This window comes from Camelus bactrianus, chromosome 3 (genome assembly GCF_048773025.1).
Source record: "Camelus bactrianus isolate YW-2024 breed Bactrian camel chromosome 3, ASM4877302v1, whole genome shotgun sequence".
NCBI lineage: Eukaryota > Metazoa > Chordata > Mammalia > Artiodactyla > Camelidae > Camelus > Camelus bactrianus.
Window position 1 is genome coordinate 1,909,975 of NC_133541.1, and position 23,003 is coordinate 1,932,977.

Sequence of the window (23,003 nt, forward strand, 5' to 3'; positions counted from 1 at the left end):
GAAGCATCGGTTCACTCCTTCCTGCTCCAGCCTGCGGCCACCGGGACCGGTCTGGCTTACTTGCCCCAACTCATCTCTCCAGACCTCTCCTGTTTCCTCTGCCACATCCTCCTCAGCAGCTTGAAAACCTGCTTTTGGTCCCCCGGCCCTGCCGCTGCAGCCTATCCCTGCCTGGTGTGCACAGCCCCCCGGAATGCGCACCCCGCCTGGCTGGATGCTCTCTCCTGCCAGCCCCTCCTCCTCACCCCCCAGAAACTTCATTTATATTCATACACACACTTGTGTTCTTTGTCTTTGTTGAGGTAAAATTCACCAAACGCGAAGCTCACCATTTAAGTTTACAGCTCAGTGGTGTTTATTTAGTTTATTGCTGCTGCCCACTCCATCTAATTCCCAAACGTGTTCTTCATCCTGGATGGAAACTCTGTACACATTAGGCAGGCACTCCCCACTCCCTTCTCCTCTGGCCTCAGGCAACCATTCATCCACTTTCTGTCTCCATGGATTTGCCTGTTCTGGACCTTTCACGTAAGTGGAATTAATCTGTGTCCCTTTGTGTCTGCCTTCTCTCATGTGCCATCATGCTTTCAAGCTTTATCCGTGTTGTCAGGTGCATCAGAGCTTCATTCCTTTTTGTGGCTGAATAGTATTCCACTGGATGGATAGACCACATTTTGTTTCTCCATCAGCAGTTGACGGGCATTTGGGTTGTTTCTACTTTTGGACTCTTGTGGATAATGATGCTGTGAGCACCTGTGGGCCAGGCTTTATTTGAATACGTTTCAGTTCTTTTGGGCACACACCTGTGAGTTGAATTGCTGGGTCATATAGTGACTCTATGTTTGACTTTTTGAGGGAATACTGAATTGCTTTCCACAGCAGCTGCACCATTTTCCATCCCCACTAGCAAAGCATAGGGGTCCCATTTTCTCCACATCTTCACCAACACTTACTGTTTTCCATTTAAAAAATGTTTTCCATTTTAGCCATCCTCGTGGGTGTGCAGTGGTGTCTCACTGCAGGTTTCACTTGCATTTCCAGTGGCTAAGGATGTTGAGCACCTTTTCATTCACTCACAATCCATTTGTATACTTTTTTGGGGGAAAAATGTCTGTTCAAATATTTTGCCCGTTTTTGATCGGATTGTTTGTCTCTTGCTGAGTTTTGAGCATCCTTTACGCGGTGTGGACACTACAGCCTTCTTAGATGCACGATTTGCAAGTATCTTCTCCCACCTGTGGGTTGTCTCTTCACTTTCTTGATGGTGTGCTTTGAAGCCCAAGTTTTAAATTCTGATGAAGTTCAACTTACCTAGTTTTTCTTTGCTTTTGGTGACATATGTAAGAATCCATCACCATCTTTAAGATCATGAAGATAGAGCCCTGTGTTTTGTCCAAGAGTTTTATAGCTTTGGCTCTTACACTTAGGTCTTTAGCTAGTTTTGGTTAATTTTTGTAACCAGTGTGAGGTCGAAGTCCAACTTCACTCCTTCCAGGTGGACATCCAGTTGTCTCGCACCTTTTGATGAAGAGCTCAATTCTCTTTCTGCATTGAATGATCTGTTGTTGAAAATGAATTGACCACTGCGTGTTTCTTCCTATACCACATTTCTCTTTTCAATACTTTAAAAAACTTTATTTTGGAAAATTTCAAATTTTTTACAAGAGTGGAGAGAATTCATACTGAGCGTATTCATCAAGCAGCAGGGATGGCCTGCTACCAACAGCGGCTGAGCCGGTGTCACTCACACCCCAGCTGCTCCCTGGATTAGGATCAAGCTAACCGCGGGCAAGTCATTCCCTCCCATGGGTGAGCCTGTGTCCCTAAAATGTGTGGACTTAAAAAAAAAAAACAGCTTTTTATGGTTTTTACTTAATTTTTGGGTTGGACTGAGGGACTTTAATTAATGTAAAGAAGTATTAACTACAACAGTGAAAGGAGGATCTCGGGATTGAGGAAGCACCCCCAGGGGGCACCCCAGATATTGGGTGTTCAGGCCTCGTTGAGAAGGTGTGTTCAGCCCCTGGGATGTGAAGATGGTCACTGAGTTTCCCAGCCTCTGGCCGAGCTGAGCAGGAACAAAGGGACACATTGGAACCTAGGAACCAGAAGCCCTCACTCTGGCAGGTGCCCCGTGCTGGCTGGGAAGGAGAGGAGCTGGAAGGGTCCAGCCTGCCGAGTGGAGCAGGCCTGGACAAGCTGCCTAGACCCCGGCCCGGCCTCCAGTACCGAGCACCAAGTACCGAGCACCAAGTGGCGGGTAACGCTTCGGCCGGAGCTACCGCATCTCCCGCCGAGACTCCTGGACGTCTGGGTGTGTGATGAGCCCCAGACACGTTGTGATCACTGTTGTCTGAACTGTCAATTCTCTTTTAAAGCTATTTCAAGAGTAAGACGAGCCCTGCGTTTCTGCCTCGCAGTAGCCACTTCCTGTGCTTTCTGTTCCGTCGCGTGGACCCATGTGACCATCTGGTATCGTTTTCCTCTGGCCTGAAAGACACTTTTCCACATTTGTTACAGTGGGGTCAGCTGGCAATGAATTCCCTCAGCTTGTGTGTGTCTGCGAAAGTCTCTACTAACTTTCATTTCTAAAAGGTTGTTTCGCAGGATTTGGAATTTCACGTTGAGGTCTTCTCTGCCGGTGCTTTGAGGATGCGACCCGCCGTCCCCTCCTCCGTGTTCCTGGCGTGGCGTCTGCCCTCACACAGGCCTCTGCTCTTTGTGCCCAGTGCTCTTTTCTCTGCGGCTTTTAAGATGATTTTGCTTCTTGCCAGTTGTGGGCAATTTCATTATGATGTGTCTTAGGGTAATTTTCTTCCTGTTTCTGATGCTTGGGGTTCATTGACTTCTTTTTTTTTCTGGATGTAAGTCTATGTTGTTTTATTTTTATTTTTTTTTAATTGAAGTATAGTCAGTTTACAGTGTTGTGTCAATTTCTGGCGCACAGCTTAATGTTTCAGTCATACATGTACATGCATATATTTTCATATTGTTTTTCATTATAGGTTACTACAAGACAGTGAATACAGTTCCCTGTGCTATAGAGTAGGATCTTATTGTTTATCTATTTTATATGTATTAGTTAATATCTGCAAATCGCAAACTCCCAATTTATCCCTTCCCACCCCTTTCCCCTCAAGTAACCAAAAGTTTATTTTCTGTGTCTGCGAGTCTGTTTCTGTTTTGTAAATAACTTCATTGGTCTTTTTTTTTTTTTTTTTTTTTAGATTCCACATATGAGTGATATTATATGGCATTTTTCTTTCTCTTTCTGGCTTCCTTCACTTAAAATGACAACCTCCAGGTCCATCCATGTTGCTGCAAATGACATTATTTTATTTTTTATGGCTGAGTAGTATTCTCTTATGTAAATATAACACAACTTCTTTATCCAGTCATCTACTGATGGACATTTAGGTTGTTTCTATGTCTTGGCTATTGTAAACAGAGCTGCTGTGAACATTGTGGTGCATGTATCTTCATTGACTACTTGAATCTGTAGATTTACAGTTTTCATTAAGTTTGGACATATTTCTGCTATTATTTCTTACATTTTTTTTCTGTGTCACCTCCTTTACCCTCCTATTCTTTAAGTTCCCAGTTACACATGTTAAACCTCTTGAAATACCTAAATATTTAATTTTTATTTTGGTACTATTGTAAATGGTACTGGTTTTTAAAAATCTGTGTTCCAATTTTTCATTGCTAGTGTTTAGAAACACAGTTGACTTTTTCATGTTGTCCTTTTTCCTGTGACCTTGCTGAACTCAATTATTGTAAGTTATAAGAGATTTGTCTTAGCAAAAGTTTGGAATTTTCTGTGTGACCATCACGTTGTCTGTGAACACTAATGGGAAAGGGGACAGAGAACATCTTTGTCTTGTCTGTGATCTCAGGGTTATGTCCGGTCTTTGTCTGGATCACATTAAGTTCACACTAGGTGTGATGTCAGCTGTAGGTTAGGTGTAGATGCCCTTTATCAGGTTGAGTTCCCTTCTATTCTTAGTTTGATAAGATTTTTTTCATTATTATGCATGGATTTGGATTTTATCAAATGCATTTTTATGTGTTGAGATGACCATATGTATTTTTCTTTAGTTTATTAATAAAGTGAATTATAATGATCGATTTCTGGCTGTTGGAGCAGCCTTGAATTCCTTGGGTAAACCCCGCTTGTGATGTATCGTCCTCTTCATGTGTTGCTGGGTTGCATTTGCTAGCATCTAATTGAGGATTTTTATGCCCATGTTCATGAGGGATTTTTGGCTATAGTTTTCTCAAAATGTCTTTGGTTTTGGTATCAGGGTAATGCTGAACCTATAAATGAGTTGGCAATTTTAATTTTTAATTTTAATTTTAATTTTAATTTTTTCGGTAGAGAGTCGATATTATTATTTCTTCTTTGAGTCGGAAGAATTTACCAGCGAGGCCATCTGGGCCTGGGGCTGTTGTTGTCGTGGAGCAGATATAGGACTAAAGATGTCGTCTGTTTTTTCTTGAGTGAGTTTTGGTAGTTCATGTCATTCGAGGAATTGGTCCATTTCATCTAAATTGTTGACTTTGTGGGGATAGTATTTGTGTTACTTTGTTTGGGCTGCCATAACAAAATCCCATGGACCGGGTGGCTGAAACAATAGAAATTTATTTCTCACAGTCTGGAGGCTGGAAGTCCGAGGTCAAGGTGCCTGCTGGTGCGGCTTCTGGTGAGAGCTGTCCTCTTGGCTTGCACATGGCAGAGAGAGAGCTCTCCTGTCTCTTCCTCTTCTTGTCAGGACAACAGTTCCAGCAGGTCAGGGCCTCTCTGACCATGGCCAGCGCCTTAAAGGCCCTGTCTCCAGTACAGTCAAGTGGGGGATTGGCGCTTCATCGTATGACTTTTGTGGGGACACAGCTAAGTTCATGGCGGTGTCTCTCATTGTCCTTCTAACATCTGTGGGATCTGTAGTGATGTCCCTCCTTTTGCTCCTAATATTGGTCATTTGTGTTTCCTCACTCTTGATCAGTCTGGCTAGAGGCCTATTCATTTTGTTAGTCTTCTCAAAGAACCAACTTTCAGTTTCATCAGTTTTTCTTTTTCTATTCCAAGTTTCACTGATTTTTACTCCTTATTGTTTTCATCTTTCTGGCTGATGTGGATTTATTTTCTCTTCTTCTAGTTACTTAAAGTGGAAGCTTAGATTACCCATTTGAAACCTTTATTTTTTTCTAATGTAAACATTTAATGCTGCCAGTGTCCATCAGACCACGCAGTTGTAGCCCATGAAGTTTGATATGTTATATTTTCATTCAGCTCAAAACATTTTTAAGTTTCTCTGAGACTTTCTCTTTGACCCATGGTTACTTAGAAGCAGATTGCTTACCAAATAGTTGGAAGTTTTCCATGTATCTTTCTAGTTTAATTCCATCTTATTAGAAAACATACTTTGTATGGTTATTATTGTCTCAACTTTGTTAAGGGTTGTTTTCAATCCTAGAATGCGGTCTACTTGATGGTTGGGCCATGCACAGAGACCGCGTGCTCTGCTGTTGCTGGACGCTGTGGTCTATACATTTCACTCAGTCTGTGTCTGCTGTTTGAAGAGTCTACATCCTTTGTGACTGGCTGTCTACAAAGTGTGTTTCTTATATTTCAGGTGGGTCCATAACATGTTTCTGACGTTTTCACTGCACTTTCTGAACAGAGTGGAAATTTCGTGTTTGAGTAATGTGCTTCCTTGTCCAGGCTGCATGTGTTTGAGACCAGGGGAGGGGTCCTAACCTCCTCTCCCTGTCTGTTGGCCCAGAGCCTGGCACTGAGTAGTTGCGACTGGTCTGCAGGACATTTGTGAGGGAGCAGACATCCTCACTGCACGGGAAAAACCAAGATTCTGATGGCCTCCTTGAGGTGATGGGTGCGCTGACCAGCTTGGGGCACAGACACTGGATTGCTCCTCGGGGTCAGCTGTCTGCGTCCAGCACTGCTGGTGGAGGCCAGCAGGGGTGGTCAGCAGGGCTCGTGCAGCTGGGAGTTAGTGGCATAAGTGGAAACATTGTGGAGTTAGGAGAGATTTTACGAAGAGAAGAGGAAGTACCGGGCCATAAAGGGGGGCCTCGGAAGGGGCGTGGATGGGGCACAAGCACTGAGAGGATGCACGCGGCCCCACACGCCTGCGCAGACCCTGCCCCAGCACTCAGTCCTCGCTCTGTGGCCGCGTGTCCTGCTCCGGATGCCTGTGGAGTTCCTCTGTCTTCTGGTGGCTCCGGGAGCTTATCTGCCATCGGCTCTGGGAGCACAGGGCTGTTTCTCTATAGGAGGGGGTGGTGTGGGTCCTGGGGCCAGGCTGGGGGCCGTGCTGCTGCCCAGTGAAGGGCTGTGTCCTCGCCAGGCCCTTGGGCATCTTCCTGCCGAGTGGGGGAGGTGTGAGGCTCATGCTGGCCACGCCCTCGGTCATCGCTGCAGGGGACAGAGTCATGCCTTGCCTGGGGCTGGGGCACCTCCACTGACCTTGGCTGCCGTCTGGGTGGTTTGAGAGTGGTGTGGACACGGGGAGCTCTTCAATGGGACCAACTTGATGCTCCCTTCCTTTTTTAGGGCCCAAGACGATGATTCCGCCGGGGGAGTGCTTGTATGCGGGGAGGAAGAGGAGGAAGCCCGTTCAGAAACAGTAAAGTATCATGTCTTCTGTCTCTGCTGCTACTGATGAAAGGGAGGCATTTGTGTTTTCATTGAAGAAAAGTGAATTCTAGGGACAAAGCGAGTGAGGGTGAGCCTCCCTGCGGCAGGGAGGGACCCGGCGACAGCAGGAGTGGGCCTGGGCGGGTGTGCGTGGCTCCCAACAGCTGGAGCCCGCCTGGCCTTTCTTCCTGGGTTGGTGGTGACGAGGGCTCCGGCAGGAAGGTGAGGTCCAGCCTCTTGTGGCCAGAAGCCAACACCGAGGGCTGAGCTGCCTGTTTGGGTGAGCACCGGCCCCTCCCTGCCCTGGGGCCGTCCCCAGCTGGACACACCCGCAGTGCCTCTGGGCTTTGCCCCAAGTGGAAGGAGATGGGGTGAGGGGCTCATCCTCCTGGTCATGGGCCTCCGGGAGGCTGAGTTAGAGAGTAGGGAGGGGACGCCCAGGCCCAGCCTCCACCAGCCCCAGGACACAGCACCACGGCCCGTGGCTGGCACAGGGGAGCTGAGGGCCACAAGGGTGTGGTCCACAGCCGTGGCCGGAATAACCGGGGTGTTGGAACTGCCCTGCTGGGAGGTCAGCAGAGAGTGGCTCCCAGAGCCCACAGGCTGCCTCCGGCTCCTGGAACAGGGGTCCTGCATCACGTCCACTGGTGGCTGGGGCTATGGGTGTGTGTGTGTGTGTGTGTGTGTCTGCACGCGCGCAGTACTGTCTGTGTGTGGGTCAGGGTTTCTGTGACCCAGGCCACCCCCTGGCCTCTGGTGGCTGCAGGGTCCTTTGAGACTTCCGCAGCAATGTGGGCACCACCTGCCCCACAATGGTGACAAAGGCCAGGGAGGCGGGGCCTCAGAAGGTGGTTTGTCACCTGCGTTGGCTGTGTGTAAGGAAACTCAGTCACCCAGAGATGCGACCATGTGCACCGAGATCTTTGGGGCCACATACAGCGTGTTCTGGGGGGGCTTTGTGCCCCACGACCTGGGGGTGCTGTGTACATCAAGTTCTAGGGGACTGTGTACACCACATTCTGGGGTGCCTGCCAGTCCAGGGGCAGAGGAAGGAGCTCCCTCCCTTATTATGTTTTTGTTCCAATGTCAGAGTCTGAGATGAGCTTTTGAGATGCTTTTATGAAACGATAAATTTTATTAACTGACGTTTTGAAGAGGTGAGACTCCGTGTGCTCAGACTCAGAGAGGACGGAGTCTTCCTCCCAGCCCAAGTGCCCCAGACTCCCTGCCTGGATCCCTGCTGAGATTGTTAGTGCATTAGGCCAGGGGTGCGGTGTGGGCGTGTGCACTCCCACCTCTGCAGGAGCGGCCGCGTCCACACACCCCGCCCAGCGCCCTAGACCTTCCACATCAGTCCCTTGTGCGCCTGTGCAGGGTGCCCCCTGACCCGTGGTTTCCAGCCCTCTGCCGGCGCCCCTCAGACCGTCCCGCAGACGTCGCGGCATGAGTGGCTTTGTGCCTGGTGTTGGCACGTGCTCGTTTTTGGAGAGGCCGCCGCCGTGGCCGCGCTGGTACCTTCCCTCTCAGGCCGAGCCGGCTCGTTTGGGGATCACTGTGGAAGTGGTGGATCCCTCTGCTTGGACACAGACCCTGCACCTGCAGCCCCGGCCCAGACCCTCCGCATCCCGCTGGACTTGGGGACCTGGGTCGGTGAGGCAGACAGCGGAGCTCTCGCAGCCCGCCGAGCCGTGAGCAGTCAGCGTCTCCCAGGACCTGTGAACAGCAGCAGTTACCAGCTGGCGAGCAGTAGCGCAAGGCCAGACCCAGCAGGCACGCGCAGGCCCTCGTGATTCCATGGTGTCACCAAACCGGCCGAGTGTGTGCCTCAGACTTCGGTGCCTTTGCATGTTCTTCTCACACGGGAGGCTTGGCAGCCACTGTGCTCCCTTTTCTGTGTTGCTGACTTTTGCTCATTTCTCTGTCTCGTGCTTAAGTCTTTGTGCCTCTCGATTTGTTGGACACTGAGGAGACTAATCCTTGAATGTATTTCAGGTAACTTTCCCCAGTTTTGAGGTTACTTACGGTGTTCTCTGCCATGCAGAAAACATTCAATTTTTATGAAGTTGACTTTATTAATCATTTCCTTTGTGGCTAATTAATTTTATGTCACAATTAGAAAGATCTTCCCTGCTTCAATTTTATGAGAATTTTCCCAATATCTCTTCTAAAATTTTATGGATCCCTTAATATATATATATATTTAAACCTTTTGAACACTTGCAGTTTTCCTGGTATAGCTGTTGGGCCTGAATCTCTTTCCTTTCCCCTCCGGCCACGGGTTGCTCCCAGTTCTCCTACTGAAGAATCAGCGCTTTCCTCACTGAGCATTTGGACTTGTGATTTGAGGGACAGTGAGAGCCAGTGGAGTAACATGGACACAGGGCCCCAGCACATCCCCTCCCCTGGCGGTGCCTGCAGATGCCCCGAGAGACGTGGCCGGGCTGGCTTGTCCGAGCGCTGGCGTCTGTGTGTCATGAAGGCCGGGTGTGTGCATGTGTGCAGGTCACCAGGCCCACAGCCCTTCTGGGTTGTCCCTGCACCCACCACTCCGTGCCCCATGGCCCAGCTGCAGTCCTGGCCTCCTCACCATACCGGGGCCTGTGGGCTGTGGTCTGGCCCCATTCTCCAGGTGGGTGATGGAAGTCCTGGAGCCCTCGATGACCTCGGAGGTGGAGGTCGTCCGTCCTCAGAGCACCTGGCCCCTGGAACCTGCTCCCCGAGGCCCCTCAGGGCTGGACGCTGCGCTGGTGGGAGCCTCTCCCGTGGGGTGTGGGTGCAGCAGTGGGTCCGTGCTCTCCAGGGTCTGCAGCCTGAGCTCACGAGGTGTGAGTGGTGGGGCTGCCCTCTCTTCTTTGCGTTTCCCATCTTTCCTGGGCTGTGACAAAAGCACCCAGGACTGCATCCATTTAAAGTGCACAACTGGATGGGGTTTGGGATGTGTGATCACCTGAGTAACCACTGCTGAAGTCGAGATCAAGACGCTCCCGTACGCCCAGCGTCTCCTTGTGCCTTGTCGTCCTCGCTCTGGTGACCTCGCCTGTGCGCCTGCCCTGGAGACTGGTTTGCAGTTCCTGGGACTTTGTATAAACGGGATCCTGCAGCGTGCTGGGGCTTCTCCCCATGCCATGGGGCTGCTGACTCCTCCCCAGCTCGTGTACGGAGTGTGTCCTCCTTACGCCAAGTGGTGCTCCGTCGTGCGACGAACCGCGTTTGTCTGTTTATCTGCAGGTGGACGTCTGGGTTGCTCCCAGCTTGGGGTGTTGTGAATGAAGCGGCGGCGTCTACGTGTGAGCCTCTGGTTGCGTGTTTTCATTTCTTTGGGGTAAACACCTAGGGGAGTGATTGCTGGGTCCTGCACAGAGTAGATGTGTGTTTGACTTTTTAAGAAAACACCAGACCTGTTTTCAGAGCAGTTGTACCATTTACAGTCCTGGAAGCCGTGGGTGAGGTTTCTAGCTCCTCCACATTCACCGAGGCCTGGGATGGCCAGTCTTGGCTCCAGCAGTCCTGCTGGGGTGTGGTGGTAGCTCACTGTGGTTTTGATTTGCGTTTCCCTGGTGACACCTGGTGTTGTGTCTTCTCATGGGCTTTCCTGATGTCCATATATCTTCTCTGGTGAAGTGTTCGTCTGCGTGCTGTGCCTGCCTTCTTGTTGGGTTCTTTGTCTGCTTGTGGAACTGTAAGATGTTCACATATTCTGGATACAGCCTCTTGTGAATATTTTTATCCAGTCTCTGGCTTCCCTTTTCATTTTCTTAATGGTGACTTTCAAAAGACGTTTTAAAAGGTTTGAAAAAGATTAATTTATCAATTTTTTCTTTTATGATTTTTTAACGTGTCCTTAGAGTCCCAGGACTACTCCAAGGTCTCAAAGATTTTCTCACATATTTTCTGGTAGAGTTCCACGGCATGTCGCAGATTTAGGTCCGTGATCTGTTCTGTAGATCAGTTTTGGGAGTAACGCCGTCTTCACCATGTTGGGTCTTACAGTCAACCAACATGGTGTATCTTTCCATTTGTGTCTTTGTACATTTTTCTCAGCAATGTTTCATGGCTTCAGTTTAGGTGTCTGGGATGTCTTTTGCTAGACTCCTCCGGGTATTTTATGTTTTTGGCTCCTTTTGTCACTCTCCTTCCCCTGAGCTGGCCACGGCTCTTCCTGTGCTCCCATGCAGATGGGCCGGATCCTTGTCCCCTCACCTCCTGCTGAGTCTCCGCCTTGGAGAATTGGAAGTTCCCCCACCTGCCCCTCAACCCCACCCTGCTCACCGGCCTGGCCACGGCCCTGGAACTGGGGAGGGCGATGCCGGGGCTGGAGCTGCATGAAGGGGCAGCCAGGTGTTCTGAGAAGCTGGGAGGAGTACATTTCTCCCGACACCCATCTCTTCAGCCGTTTGCCTCTTCTCCCAGGTGCCCCACGGGGTTGGCGCGGAGGGCAGGTGCGGCTCAGCCGGGTCCTAGGCACAGCCTGTCAGGGGCGGGGGGTGGGCAAGTGGGCGACTGCTCCCTGCAGGTCCGCACAGAGGTGAGATTTGGGCCCAGCCGTCTCCCCTCTTCTCTGACCCCCGCCCCTGCCTGCCGTGCTGACTTGTTTTCTGGGGAAGCTGTGAGTGTCTTTCATTGCTTGGGTGGGCCTCTCCTCTGGCCAGCAAGTGCCAGTCCCCACGGGAGTCTGCTCAGTCCATCCCCAGGCCTCCTGCCTATTTAAATTTTGGCTAGCAGTGTGAGTAATGTTGGTGTAGGTGCCTCATTAAGGGAAAAAACGAAACAGCAGAAAGTGACAGGATAACCAGAGAATGGGAGAACATAATTGCAAATTGTATCTCTGATAAGGATCTAATATCCCAAGTATATAAAGCTTGCCTACAACTCAACAACAGAAAGACAAACAACCCAATTTAAAAATGGGCAAAGGGCTTCAGTAGCTATTTCTCCACAGAAGTTACAGACGTGGCCACCAGCATATGAAAAGATGCTCAACTTCACTGTTTGTTAAGGAAATGGAAATCAAACCACAATGAGACACTGCTTCATGCCTATGAGAACAGCTATTATGAAAAATGAAGGAGAATAGCGAGTGTAGGTGAGGCTGTGAGGTGTGGCTGGTGGAGACATAACGTGGCGTAAAGTTGTGGCCTCAGAGTTCATGGGCCGTGGAATACTACTCAGCTGTGAAAAGGAGTGAAGCTCTGACAAAGGCTGCACCATGGTGAACCTTGAACACATGATCTTAAGTGAAGGAAGCCAGCATGAAAAGCCTTGTGTTGTGTGATTCCATTTACGTGGAATGTCTGAAACAGGAAAGCCCTAGAGATGTGAAGTAGGTTATGGTGGCTGGGGGCTGAGAGGAGGGTAAGATGGAGAGAAATGCTGGTGGGGGTGGGGTCTTACTTGGAGTGATGAAGATATTTTGGGACTTGACAGAGGTGGTGGTTACACAAAACTGTGAATGTTCTAAGTGACACTGAACCGTACACTTCAAAACAATTTTATGTGAATTAATCTCAATTAAAGAGAAAATTTTAAATCAGCCACAAATTTAATCAATCAATCAATCAATCAATCAATCAATCAAATTTAAAAAGAGAAGTAGCTTCTGAGATTGGAGCTGCAGGCTCTTCTGTGGTTTTGTGTGGCCTCAGCCCCTGACAGTACAAAGCAGAGGTTGTCTGTCAGGGCCATTGTGTTGCTCCCACCCCAGAAAGAGTTGGCACAGAGAGGCCAGGAAGCATGCTGGGGTCACACAGCTCTCCTGCTGCCTGGCCCCTGTCTCTCTGTGCTTTCCCCCCAGTACTGCCTTCCAGTGGCTGGCGTGGCTGGTGTGGCTGGTGGTTTCTGAGTTTGTGCATCTTCAGGAATGGGTGCCCTTCCGTACTGCGTGGCACTTTCTTCCTGGCGGTGCTCCATCCTGAAGCTGATTGCTTCTCATAAGGTCACCGCCTGGGACAGGTTTCCACCTGAGGGCGGTGGCTCTGGGTGGGGAGTCTGTGCTTGACTGTGGTCTTTCCCCGCAGGAGGCCTGCCGTGGGGGCTGAGAAGTCAAACCCTTCCAAGCGGCACCGGGACCGCCTCAATGCTGAGCTGGACCACCTGGCCAGCCTGCTGCCACTCCCACCTGACATCATCTCTAAGCTGGACAAGCTCTCGGTCCTGCGTCTAAGTGTCAGTTACCTCAGGGTGAAGAGCTTCTTCCAAGGTAGGACTCAGCTGTGCCCACCTGCATCCAGCTGGCTCTCACGTGGGTCCCACCCAGCGTCGCTGGGTTGGGCCAGTTTGTGCCTCTCGTCCTGGGTAACTACTCGGAGGTGGAGTGCTGAGGCTGGGCAACAGGAGCAGACCTGGTGGGAGGCGTGGACCGGCCCTCACCCTGCTTGGCCTCACTTGCCCCTGGGGCCCTGGGGCCTCCTCCCAACCTTGCCTGTCCTGGGGATGCCGTGAGCTGAGTTCCAGCCGGGCACCAGCCCCTCTGCACAAGGTGGCCCGGTGTGTCAGAGCCTTGCAGTGGCTCTGGGTACCTGCCCTTCCCCAGTGCTCCAGGCCAAGCCTCACTCCCCGCGTGGCCGGGCTGAGTTCCTGAGGAGGAAGTGTGGTTGTCACCACCCATGATCGTGGCCATTACTGGGAATTAGGTCTGAACCTCTCACAAAATCATGATTATTGTGGGTCTTCGGGAGCAGGTAAGATAAAAGTTTAAGGAGGGCAGGTAGGGGCAGTAGGGCATGGTGGGGACTGCGGCAGACTGCTGAGTTCTTGCTCTGTCAAAAGGCAATAGGAGTCAACTGTTGCACGTCCTCACGCTGCCGGAAGACACCTTGGGCTGCAGTGAGGCTGGCCGGCTGGCAAGGCTGAGGCCCTGGAGCAATGTGGACCCGGTCCCGAACCCCTTCCCACCCCTGCTGCCAGGCCTGGGAATCCTGCGAACTCGATGTGTCTGAGGTGTGACTCAGCCACTGCACCTTCTTGGCTTCCTCAGCCCTGGGAGAGGGAGGGCAGCCTGCCTTCACCCCTGGCTCCCCCAGAGACCGCTGAGAGAGACCGGCGTCCCCAGGCGGTTCTGCCCGCTGTGTGCTCCAGCCAGGCCGTCACTTGCCAGCCCTTTCGAAGGGCCCCACCTTGGCCTTCATTTTCCTTCACGAAGCAGGATCCCCAAACCCTTCTGCAACTGCAGGCCTCTGAGAGCCCCCCAGCCCCGTGTGGGAACTCTGATGCAGTTTAGGCTGCCTCTGGCCTCTGTCTGAATGTCCAGGGTCCTGGAGCCCCTCACCTGTGCCCCACTCTGCCCGGAGATGTGGACCCCTTGCTGGCAAAGTAGGTCTGCGTGTGCTGAGATGTCCCATGGAAAGGCCGTCTGTCCCTGAGGGGAGGCGGAGCACACAGGGCTCTGCGTCTGCTGAGTGGGGCTTGGCCCGGGGACATCCCTGCTCCCTGTGACACCTGCTGTGTCTGCCCCACACAGGCCCTGGGAGCACCGCAGGGTGGGGATGGGGGCTGAGCTTTGACGGCCCGGCCTGGCCTGTAGTTCACCCAGCACCCAGCCCAGGTCGGTGCCCCTCGTAGGCTGTGCTCTTTCCCTTTGGACTGGGAGTGTGCCATCTGGGGGTCCATCACCCAGACCCCTGTGGCTGGAGGCACAAGCTTAGGAAACATTTCTGGAAAAGTAAGTTTGGAGGACAGCAGAGGACGGTAGGTGCCGTGGGGGAGGAACTCAGGTAGGTTACCAGGAGGGTTGTGCGGGCTGGTGGCCTTCTAGGAAGAGGTGGTAGGGAGGTGCAGCCTGCAGGCCTCACTGAGGCAGCCCCCTCATCGAGTCGTCTAAGGGCCCCTTGCTGCTGCGTTCCTGCATCTGAAGTGGGGCCTCGTCCGTGCCCCACCATGCTGGCACCAGGACTCTCGCCTGCCCCCTCTTCTCTGTGGGCAGTGACGAAGTCCCTGCGGGTCCTGCCTCTGAATCTCTGCAGCTGCCAAGGGTCCTGTGTTCCCCCATGTGTCCCACTGGCCCTATTCAGCCGGAATTTTGTTTGGGCCCTTCCAGTGCCCACAGTGTCCTGTCGCTCCCCAAAAGCACCTGGCATTTCCTGGATTTTGGGGATGGCTGCCCGGGGACTTGGACCTCTGACGCACCCAGGAAAACCAGGACATCTTTGGATTGTGGGGTACTCTGTGTGACGTGGGCTGGCTTGCTTCCCAGCCCCCACAGCTGCTTGAGCTGCTCAAGTTGAAAGTCAGTGCCAATGGCCAGTGGGGCCTCCGAGTGGGGTCATGGGCACGCAGGTCCAGGTCAGCGTGGGCTCAGTGCCGGAGGCTGGGTCCTCGGGGCTTCAGGGAGACCAGGGGCTGTGGCCAGCTTTCTGACTTGGGGTGGAGGCCCCGTGCAGGCCTCTCACAGCCCCTCTTGTGTCCCTTTAGGGAGAGGGCTTCTGTCCCATGGGGGCCCTGCTGTGGGGATGCTGGGGAGGCCCCTGCGCCTCACCAGTGGAAAGCCCTGTGAGCGCTCAGCATCTCCCCACAGCCCTCTGTGGACCCTGCCCAGCCCCCACCGGAGCTGACACACAAGCTTGTTAGCCTAAGAGGTTATCTCTGAGATGAGGTCGCAGGAGTTTTGTTTTACTTTCCAGGTTTCCAAAGTCAGACTGAAAATGCATTGATTTTTTTAGGTAGGGAAAACTCAAATGTGTAAAACAGCAAAGAAAATCATTTCAGCGCTGCTGTGGTCTTAGGTGGAATCCAGGCTCCTTGACCTAGAGACCCAAGTCTTGCTGGCTGCTGGGTAGACAGCGCGGGTTAATCAAACCACTGCCGAAAGCCCACTAGCTTCTCACGTGAGCGAACGACCACACAAACGCACACAGCCTGAAACAACCATGCCCACGTGCGCCTGGTGCGGCCCAGGGACCCGACTTTGGATAGGGCTGAAGGAGCAGCAGGAATTCTGTCTCATCAGAGACATGCACCTCTGGAAACAAATGAAGTAGGGCTCACAAAAGCCCGGCTGGGGGGCCCGAGGTGGGGAGAGCCCCTCGAAGGGGTGACTAGGAGGCCTCTCAGACGGCCCAGCCTTCAGAAACTCCGGACTCCAGCTCCTGGGGCTGTGTCTCCCCACACCCAGGCCCCATATCCATGCCCAGGGGCCTGCACAGTGACCTGTTTGGACAGCTCAGGCCAGGTTGGGGGCTGCCTAGCTGGGGCTGTCCATTCACCTTCCTCCCACAGACACTCCCACCTGCATCTGGGACTTTGGGAGGGGGGCGGGTCGTTTCCTCTCTGGTCACATCCTCAGGTCCAGCTCTGCCCAGCGAGGCCAGGGTTGGCGGTCTTGGAAAGGCTCTGGTTCTGCTGTTTCCAAGAGTTGGGGCAGCTGTGCGGGTGTCCACCTGAACACCTGGTTCTTCTTAACCAGAAGCAGAGTGACTTCCCCACTTCCCCACGGATCCCACCCCCACCCTGATGCAGATGCCCGGCAGGCCTGCTGAGCCCTGGGCTGCGGGAGGGCCGGCCCCGCCTGTCACGGCCCGGTGAGATAACGACCCTGGTTTCTCCGTCACCCTCTCTTCCCGGGGATTCCCAACTCTGCGACCCCTTCAAACTGTACAATTTAGGGAAAAGTCTAAAACATTTTCCTGAGTTAATTTCCTCTGTGAAGTCAGAAAAAAATCAAGCTATAAAAATTGGATCTTAATCTGTGCTTCCTGACTCAGAAATGGATAAACTACTTTCATCAAAGCTTCCATAAAACGTCAGCTTTGAGAAGGACATGAACTGGAAAGTTCCAACCTCCACGGGCAACAATGACCTGAAAATTTGCTTGTAATGTTTGTGTTAGTGTTGACTTTCATACATTTTTAAAAGGCAGTGGGCTTTTTAAATTAATTTGTTTGGTTTTTGCATCAAATGAGGGCTGGCACTTCTAAGCTGTAAAGAACTTCTGTTTGGTACAAGCAGAGGGATTTTCCACTCTTGCAAATCTCACTGTCCAGAGCCCCAGTGCCTCCTTTGCAGGCCCAGTGGTCAGTCAGCTGGGCTGGCCCTCCCAGAGCAGAAGCTGGGAGACTCACTAGGTCTGAGGGATAAGTGCCCAGAGTGGGGACCTGCACGCAGTGACCTGGTGCCCATGGTCCACCCAGGCCTGGCGTTAGTCAGTAAGCAAAACCAAGAAGGGAAGAGGAAGCTCCTGGGGGAACCTGGAGATGCCCCGTGGCAGCGGTGCTGCGCCCCGACCCCTTCACCGCGCTCGCCTGGGCTGGGGATCTGCTTCACCCCAGCTGGTGGGAAGGTCCAGAAGCCCTCGCTTCGTGAGCCATGTCCCAAGACCCCCTCCCAGGATGCTGTATTTGTTGCCATGTTAGAAGTGAAGGGCTCCTTGAGACTGTTAAAGATCTTGTGACCCGGCAGTGGAGTGTATGTGATTATTAAGCTAAATTGTACCAATTTTCAGCTTTCACTGAAGTTATCCTTCCCTGATGAGCCCTGTGATGGGCAGGTGTTGTCCCCACTGTGGCTAGACCGGAGACGGGGCCTCTAGGCTGTAATCAGGGTGGAAGGAGGTCCTGGAGGATCAGCGTCTGCATAAGAAGAGGCCCCAGGCTCTGACTCTCTCTGTCCTGTGCGCACTGTCCCGGAGGCAGAGTCAGGAGGCGACTGTCTGCAGCCCGGAGAAGAGCCCTGGCTGGGAGCTGAGCTTGGGCATCTGGCCTCCAGGCTGTGAGAAAGTAAGCGGGGTTTTGTCAGAGCAGTCGAGGGCCTAAGAGGCCCTGTGGCGAGGAGGGAGGTTTGGGGCCTGAGTGCCCTCTCTGCATGTGGAGCGTTCGGGGGATCCCTCCCCACTGGGGCTGTGAGGTGGACTGGCGCAGCGTTCACCTTCCAGCTGTTCAGCTGCTGCGGGAGCCCCTTCCCTCATCACTCTCACTTCCTGGAAGACAGCCTCCCCTCCCTGGGCCATTTCCAGCACAGACACACTTGTCCTGGGTCTTGTCAGGGCATTCAGAGCAGGGAGCCGGCCCTGCTGTGTGGACACCTGCCTCCTACCCCGGGCCCCAGGCAGAAAGATCGCCCTGGGTCATTTCGTGCTTGTTTTGTTTCTCCCATCATCTCTTAATTGCTTCCGAGTCTGGCCGGGGAGGGGAAGGCGCTTGGTTCCCTCACTTATTTGTCCACTCTGCTGGTACCAGCGTCCATCAAGGGCACATCTGCTCAAGGCCAACAAAAAGCAGCTTTGGTTTTTCCTCTTGCTGCCCCTGGATGGACTGGAACAGCCCCAGGCTTTTCTGGTACTTTCTGGGTAATTTAGCGTCTTCCAGGCACTGATACCAGTGTGATCAGTCTGGCCAAACAGTTAAAACTCTAAAAGCATTTCAAGTGTGAGCCTTCTGCCCGCCCGCAATGGTGTTCCAGCCGGTGGGGCCGGGGGTGCACTAGGCTGCTCCTCCCTGGGGTCCAGCCTCACTGGCAGCCTTCCTTCCTTAGCCTGGGTGTCATATGGTGCCTCTAGCCTCTTCTGAGGTGCCCTGGCTCCCTCGAGGACCTGGGACACCCCAGGCCAGCGTTTAGACACTGTGGTCCATTTGCTCCACTGGAAATTAGCATATCTGACCCACCATGGTTGGCATGAGGTACTTCCCACGCTCAGCCCAACTTGGGTTTCTTGAGTGTAGAGACACACCAACCTCCAGTGCCCCAGCAGCCTCAGGAGGCACACGGCGGGCCCTTGAGGAGCCATCATGAAGCCCTTCTCACTGGGCACCAGGCAAGGAGGGACCCCCACCCCCTACCCTCCTCCTGATGCACAGCACAGCCCTCCAAGGAAGCCCTCCTCCTGGCCTCGAGCACCTCTCACCTCTGGTGCTTCCTTTGCAGCCTTGCTGAGGTCACTTGGGAGCTCACTTTGGGCCACAGGTGTAGTTGGCACCTGTCATCTTGGGTCCTTGGCTCAGATTCAGACGGAAAAGTTCCATATTAACAACCTGTTATAATGCAAGTAAACAGAAGAGCTGCATGGTTCCCACCTCCTGGAATTTAGAGTCAAGTGGGGAAGATCTGCCACCAAACACACAGTCTCTTCCACTTTCAGCAGGCACAGTGGAGCGCAACCAGTCAGCCTTCCTACCATAGCACCCAAAATACAGGGTAGAAGCTCTGAAACCTTTCAAACGTACCGACCAGCCATCAGGAAACTAAGGAATACTCATAGACCAAAACTAAGTGCAGCTGAGAACCCAAAGAGAACTTATTAAAGGAAATTGTCAAGGATGTACTTCATGCAGAGGAAAGAGAAGATTTAGCTTGCAAGAAGGAATGAGGGAGAAGGTGGTGACTATATGTGTCAATCAAGGTAAACATTGATTGTATAGATCAATAATAATGGCATATTGGAAGAACAAAAAAACAAAAAAACAAAAAAAAAAAGAAAGAAAGAAAAGAAGTTCCTAGCTCTGATAGCACATACATTTGAAGAGGCATGTTTGAGTTAAGATTCCAACAGTTCTTGTATTAATTAATTTTGGAAGTTGATGAGCTAATTCATAATAAAATTTCCGGGATAACCATCAAAACAAGAGAAAGGAGGTTTAACTTTGAAACTTGTGGAGAGAAAAAAGTGGAATGAGAAAATACAACCAGTCGAAAGAAAAACAGACAAGAAAAGAGAAAAAAGAAATGTGAAAGAGTGGATCAAATAAAAAGCACAAAATGCCATGTGTCACTAGTTACAGCAAATGTAAATGGACTAAAGATGCCAACTAAAAGATAAGGGTTATTAGAGTGGATTACTCCGTTACTCTTTTGTTTACAAAAGGCACAAAAAGGTACAATGGAAAAAAACTACTAACTGAAAGAAATCTGATGAAGCTATACTAACGTAAAAAACTGATTTGGGGTGAAAAACATTACTGGAGATCATGAAAGAGTATCATTTAATAATTAGTCATGATGAAAATTTTTATTTCATCAAGCAAATAAAAATCTTAAATTTGTGTGCTTCTAATAACATAACCTCAAAAATATAAAACATCAACAGGACTATAAGGAAAAACATATGAATTCATCATCAGAGAGAAAGATGTTAAACAGTTCTCTCAATATTTAATACATCAAATAAATAAAATTAGTAAATATTATAGAAGATTTGAAGAATACAAAAATGGTTAATCTGATGGACGTACAAAAACACTACACTCTGAAACTCAGAATTCACATCTTTTCAAGCCCATGTGGAACTTGTAAATATACTGGAAACCTATTAGTCAATAAGCAAGTCTCAGTAACTCTCAAAAGACAAAATCATGAAGAACGTCTGATGAGCCCTCAAGGCAGCTAAGCTGGAAATCCATAAAAAAAGATGAATTGAAAACCCTTATATTTAGAAATAAAAACTTTTATAAATAACGTAGATCAAAGAAGAAAACATGATAAAATTTAGAAAATATTTACAAATCAAAATACGTGGGATGCAGCTAATGCAATACTTAGAAATAAATAACCATCAGTGTTTATTTGTAAAAGAAAAAAGGCTGAAACTCAGTGAGCTAAGCATTATGTTTATTAATTTTGATAAAGAAAAGCAAAATAAATAAAAGGAGAGTCAAAGAAAGGAAATAGTAAAGGAGAAGATATTGGTGAAATAGAGGAGAAACATACAACAGAGTTCCTTTAAAATGATAAAACCGCAAAGGCCTGGTGAGACGAGCACGGGAAACAGCAAACGGTATTAAGAATGTGACGGGAACACGATTGCAGAGGCTGCAGGTGTTTAACGATGAGCTTTTTGTGAACAAATTCACACCAATAAACTTGAAAGCATAAATGAATAAGTGCCTAGAAACATAGCTTATTAAAACTGACTGGAGAAGAAATAGAAACCCTCAATAGTCACATGACTGTTGGAGTCAGTGGTTAAAATCCTTCCACGGAGAAGATCCAGGCCAAGATCGTTTTAAAGCAATTTCTACCAAATGCGAAAGGGAAGACTCAGTCTGTCTGTGCTGGACCATGAGGTGTAGGATTGGAACTGGAGGCACTGGTGAACTCACCACTGTGTGCTTCCTGGCGTTGTCCACTGACGGCTCCTCCCACCCCCACAGCAGGCAGCACAGCTCACACTCGGTTTCCAGACGAAAAGGAAGGGCGCTCTTTGGCCTCCTTCCAGAGTCAGAGCAGAGCAGAGACAAGAGCAGCTGCGATGGCGGTGCTGGAGAGCTCTCCGTGCTCAGGCGAGATGGAGACAAGCCTGGGACACAGAGCTGGCCTGTGGGGACCCCCGGCCAGCTCTGGGGCAGTGTCAGCACTGAGGTGGGCAAGGGTGGTGATGGAGTACAAGCCAGCGAGTGAAACAGGATTCCATAAGTCCCCACTGATGTGAATGAATGAATGAACAAATCCAACCAGGAGAGGGGATTCCACACAGCTGACTGAAGAGAGAAGAGGCGGATTATAAAGTCACCAGTTGGTAACCACTGTACTAACAATTCAGGCAAGAAACGTCAGTGGACACTAAAATTAGGGGTGGAAGCGGCATGAGAAAAGGAGCTTTTAAACTTGACCTGCCTCCCAACAAAATATGAATTAACTACAAAGGGAAAAACCATGGAGTAGGGAAACCCAGTGCACACCATCCTAGTGACCAAACGTGACCCCACCACTGTTCCTGGAAGAAACTGACCTCATGTGCCAGCCTGCAGGATGCGTGAGGAGGCGGCTGCCCTTTGTGACGGCCCCGCTGAACATCCTGGCACACCAGCAAACCCAGGCTGAGGGGCAGCTGGCAACATAGCTTGTCCTGTCATGAGTCGAGGAGAGACCAAGGAGCCTCTGGACAGAGGGAAACAGAGCCTTGGGACTGACCTTGGCAGAGAGGAGGCTGTGGGACAGTCGGTGAGGCCCAGTGGAGTCTCTGGGCAGAGGGACCGGTTGTCGTTCTTGTAACTTTCCTGCAAGTTTGACAGTGTCTCAGAATAAAACACAAATGAACAGAGAAAACTGCAAAACTGAGAAGTTGCTAAGGGTGTGAATGGAGGGAGCTCTGGAAGAGCTGGTGGGGAGAGGTGTGGGCAGGGCAGTGGTGGGCGGGGCGGAGGGGACAGCAGGGGGCAGGGCGCGGGAGGGGTGGGCGTGGCCGCTGGGCGGGGCCGCTGTCGGGAGAGCTTGGAGATACTTGAACATCTACAGGCACCGGGCATTTTCAGGGTCACCTGGCACTTTCGGGCACCAGCGCTTTTGCAAGAGGAGTGAGCACAGCGGTGTCTTCTCACAGCCACGTTTCCACCTACTGTTTCACAGACGGGGTGGCGTGGGGGTCAGGCGGGGAGCAGGCAGTGGGATGGAGAGCCGGGAGGGCTGGGAGGGGGCTCCTGGGGGCTGGTGACGACCCACTCACCTGCAGCCTTCTCATGTCCGGCCCTGCTGGTCACTGTTCTCCTGGCGTTTGCTCAAAGTCACCCCCTGAGGAGGCTCCTCTAGCCGCATGGGGACCCTCTACCCGCTGCTGTCCTCAGTGCTGGGCTGTGTCCCCCGCGGTCTCCATGTGCGTGGCCGGGGGCTGAGGAGATGCGTGGCTGCATGGGAGAGTGAATGACCCTGGCTGCAGGAGGCCCCTGGTGCCTGGGCAGCCTGGGGCACTGAGACCTTCCACCTCCTAGTGCTCAGCTCACTGCCTGTGGGCGGTGGGCCAGGCAGGACCTGATCAGAACAGATCACATGTGATTGATTTGTGAGTAAACTGGATGCTGGTGACTGACAGGCAGACAGGCTCCAAGTCCCTTGATGTGCAAACTCAAGGTTACATGCCTGGAGGCTTCTTTAAAGTCTACTTACAAATTCATAACTTACACGTGGATCAGACCCCATGACAGCCACACTGGGGGCTCCTCCCGAGCACAAGACCCCAGGCTTGCCCCCCCTGGAGCTGCCCCTACGACAGGCTGGGCGTGGCCCCTCGAGCTGCATCCACCTGGGGTCCCCAACTCGGTGTCACCGTGCTTATCGTGACACCTGCTGCTGTGAGGTTGCTAAGGGAGGAACTTTTTTTTTTTGGTTTTGTCTGGCTTTACAAAATGTTTCTGCCCCTCAGCCCGACACTGGTGCACTTTCCTTCTGATTGTGGACACTTAACAGGAAGCCCGAATGGTCTACCTTGTCTACAACGAAGAGCACATGGGTCCAGAATGCATGTAAATAAGATCCCTTTTCCTTTTCTCCCTAATGAGCGCTTTCTGGTTGCATCTTGCTCTGCAACCTGAGGATTGAAGGAGACAGCGGTTTCCTCTGCAGGACGCCTGGTGGCATCACCACGGAGCCCTGGGCTCCCAGCCCACCAGACCTTAGAGCAAGGTGAGAAGCACACTCCTGTGACCAGAGAACT

The 23,003-nt window shown here is 51.4% G+C and overlaps 1 protein-coding gene across 2 annotated transcripts in view; it reads left to right on the forward strand.

Annotated features, from left to right (window-relative positions):
• Positions 1-23,003, forward strand: part of AHRR (aryl hydrocarbon receptor repressor) — a 67,195-nt gene that overhangs the window by 2,627 nt on the left and 41,565 nt on the right. The window contains exons 1-3 of one of the 2 annotated variants that reach the window (XM_045506900.2): positions 5,484-5,633; positions 6,572-6,644; positions 12,670-12,851. In XM_045506900.2, coding sequence (XP_045362856.2) covers positions 6,583-6,644; positions 12,670-12,851 — 244 coding nt within the window. In that variant the 5' untranslated portion in view covers positions 5,484-5,633; positions 6,572-6,582. Of the gene's footprint in view, positions 1-5,483; positions 5,634-6,571; positions 6,645-12,669; positions 12,852-23,003 lie in introns of those variants that run through there. The other variant, XM_045506899.2, reaches the window with a different exon arrangement.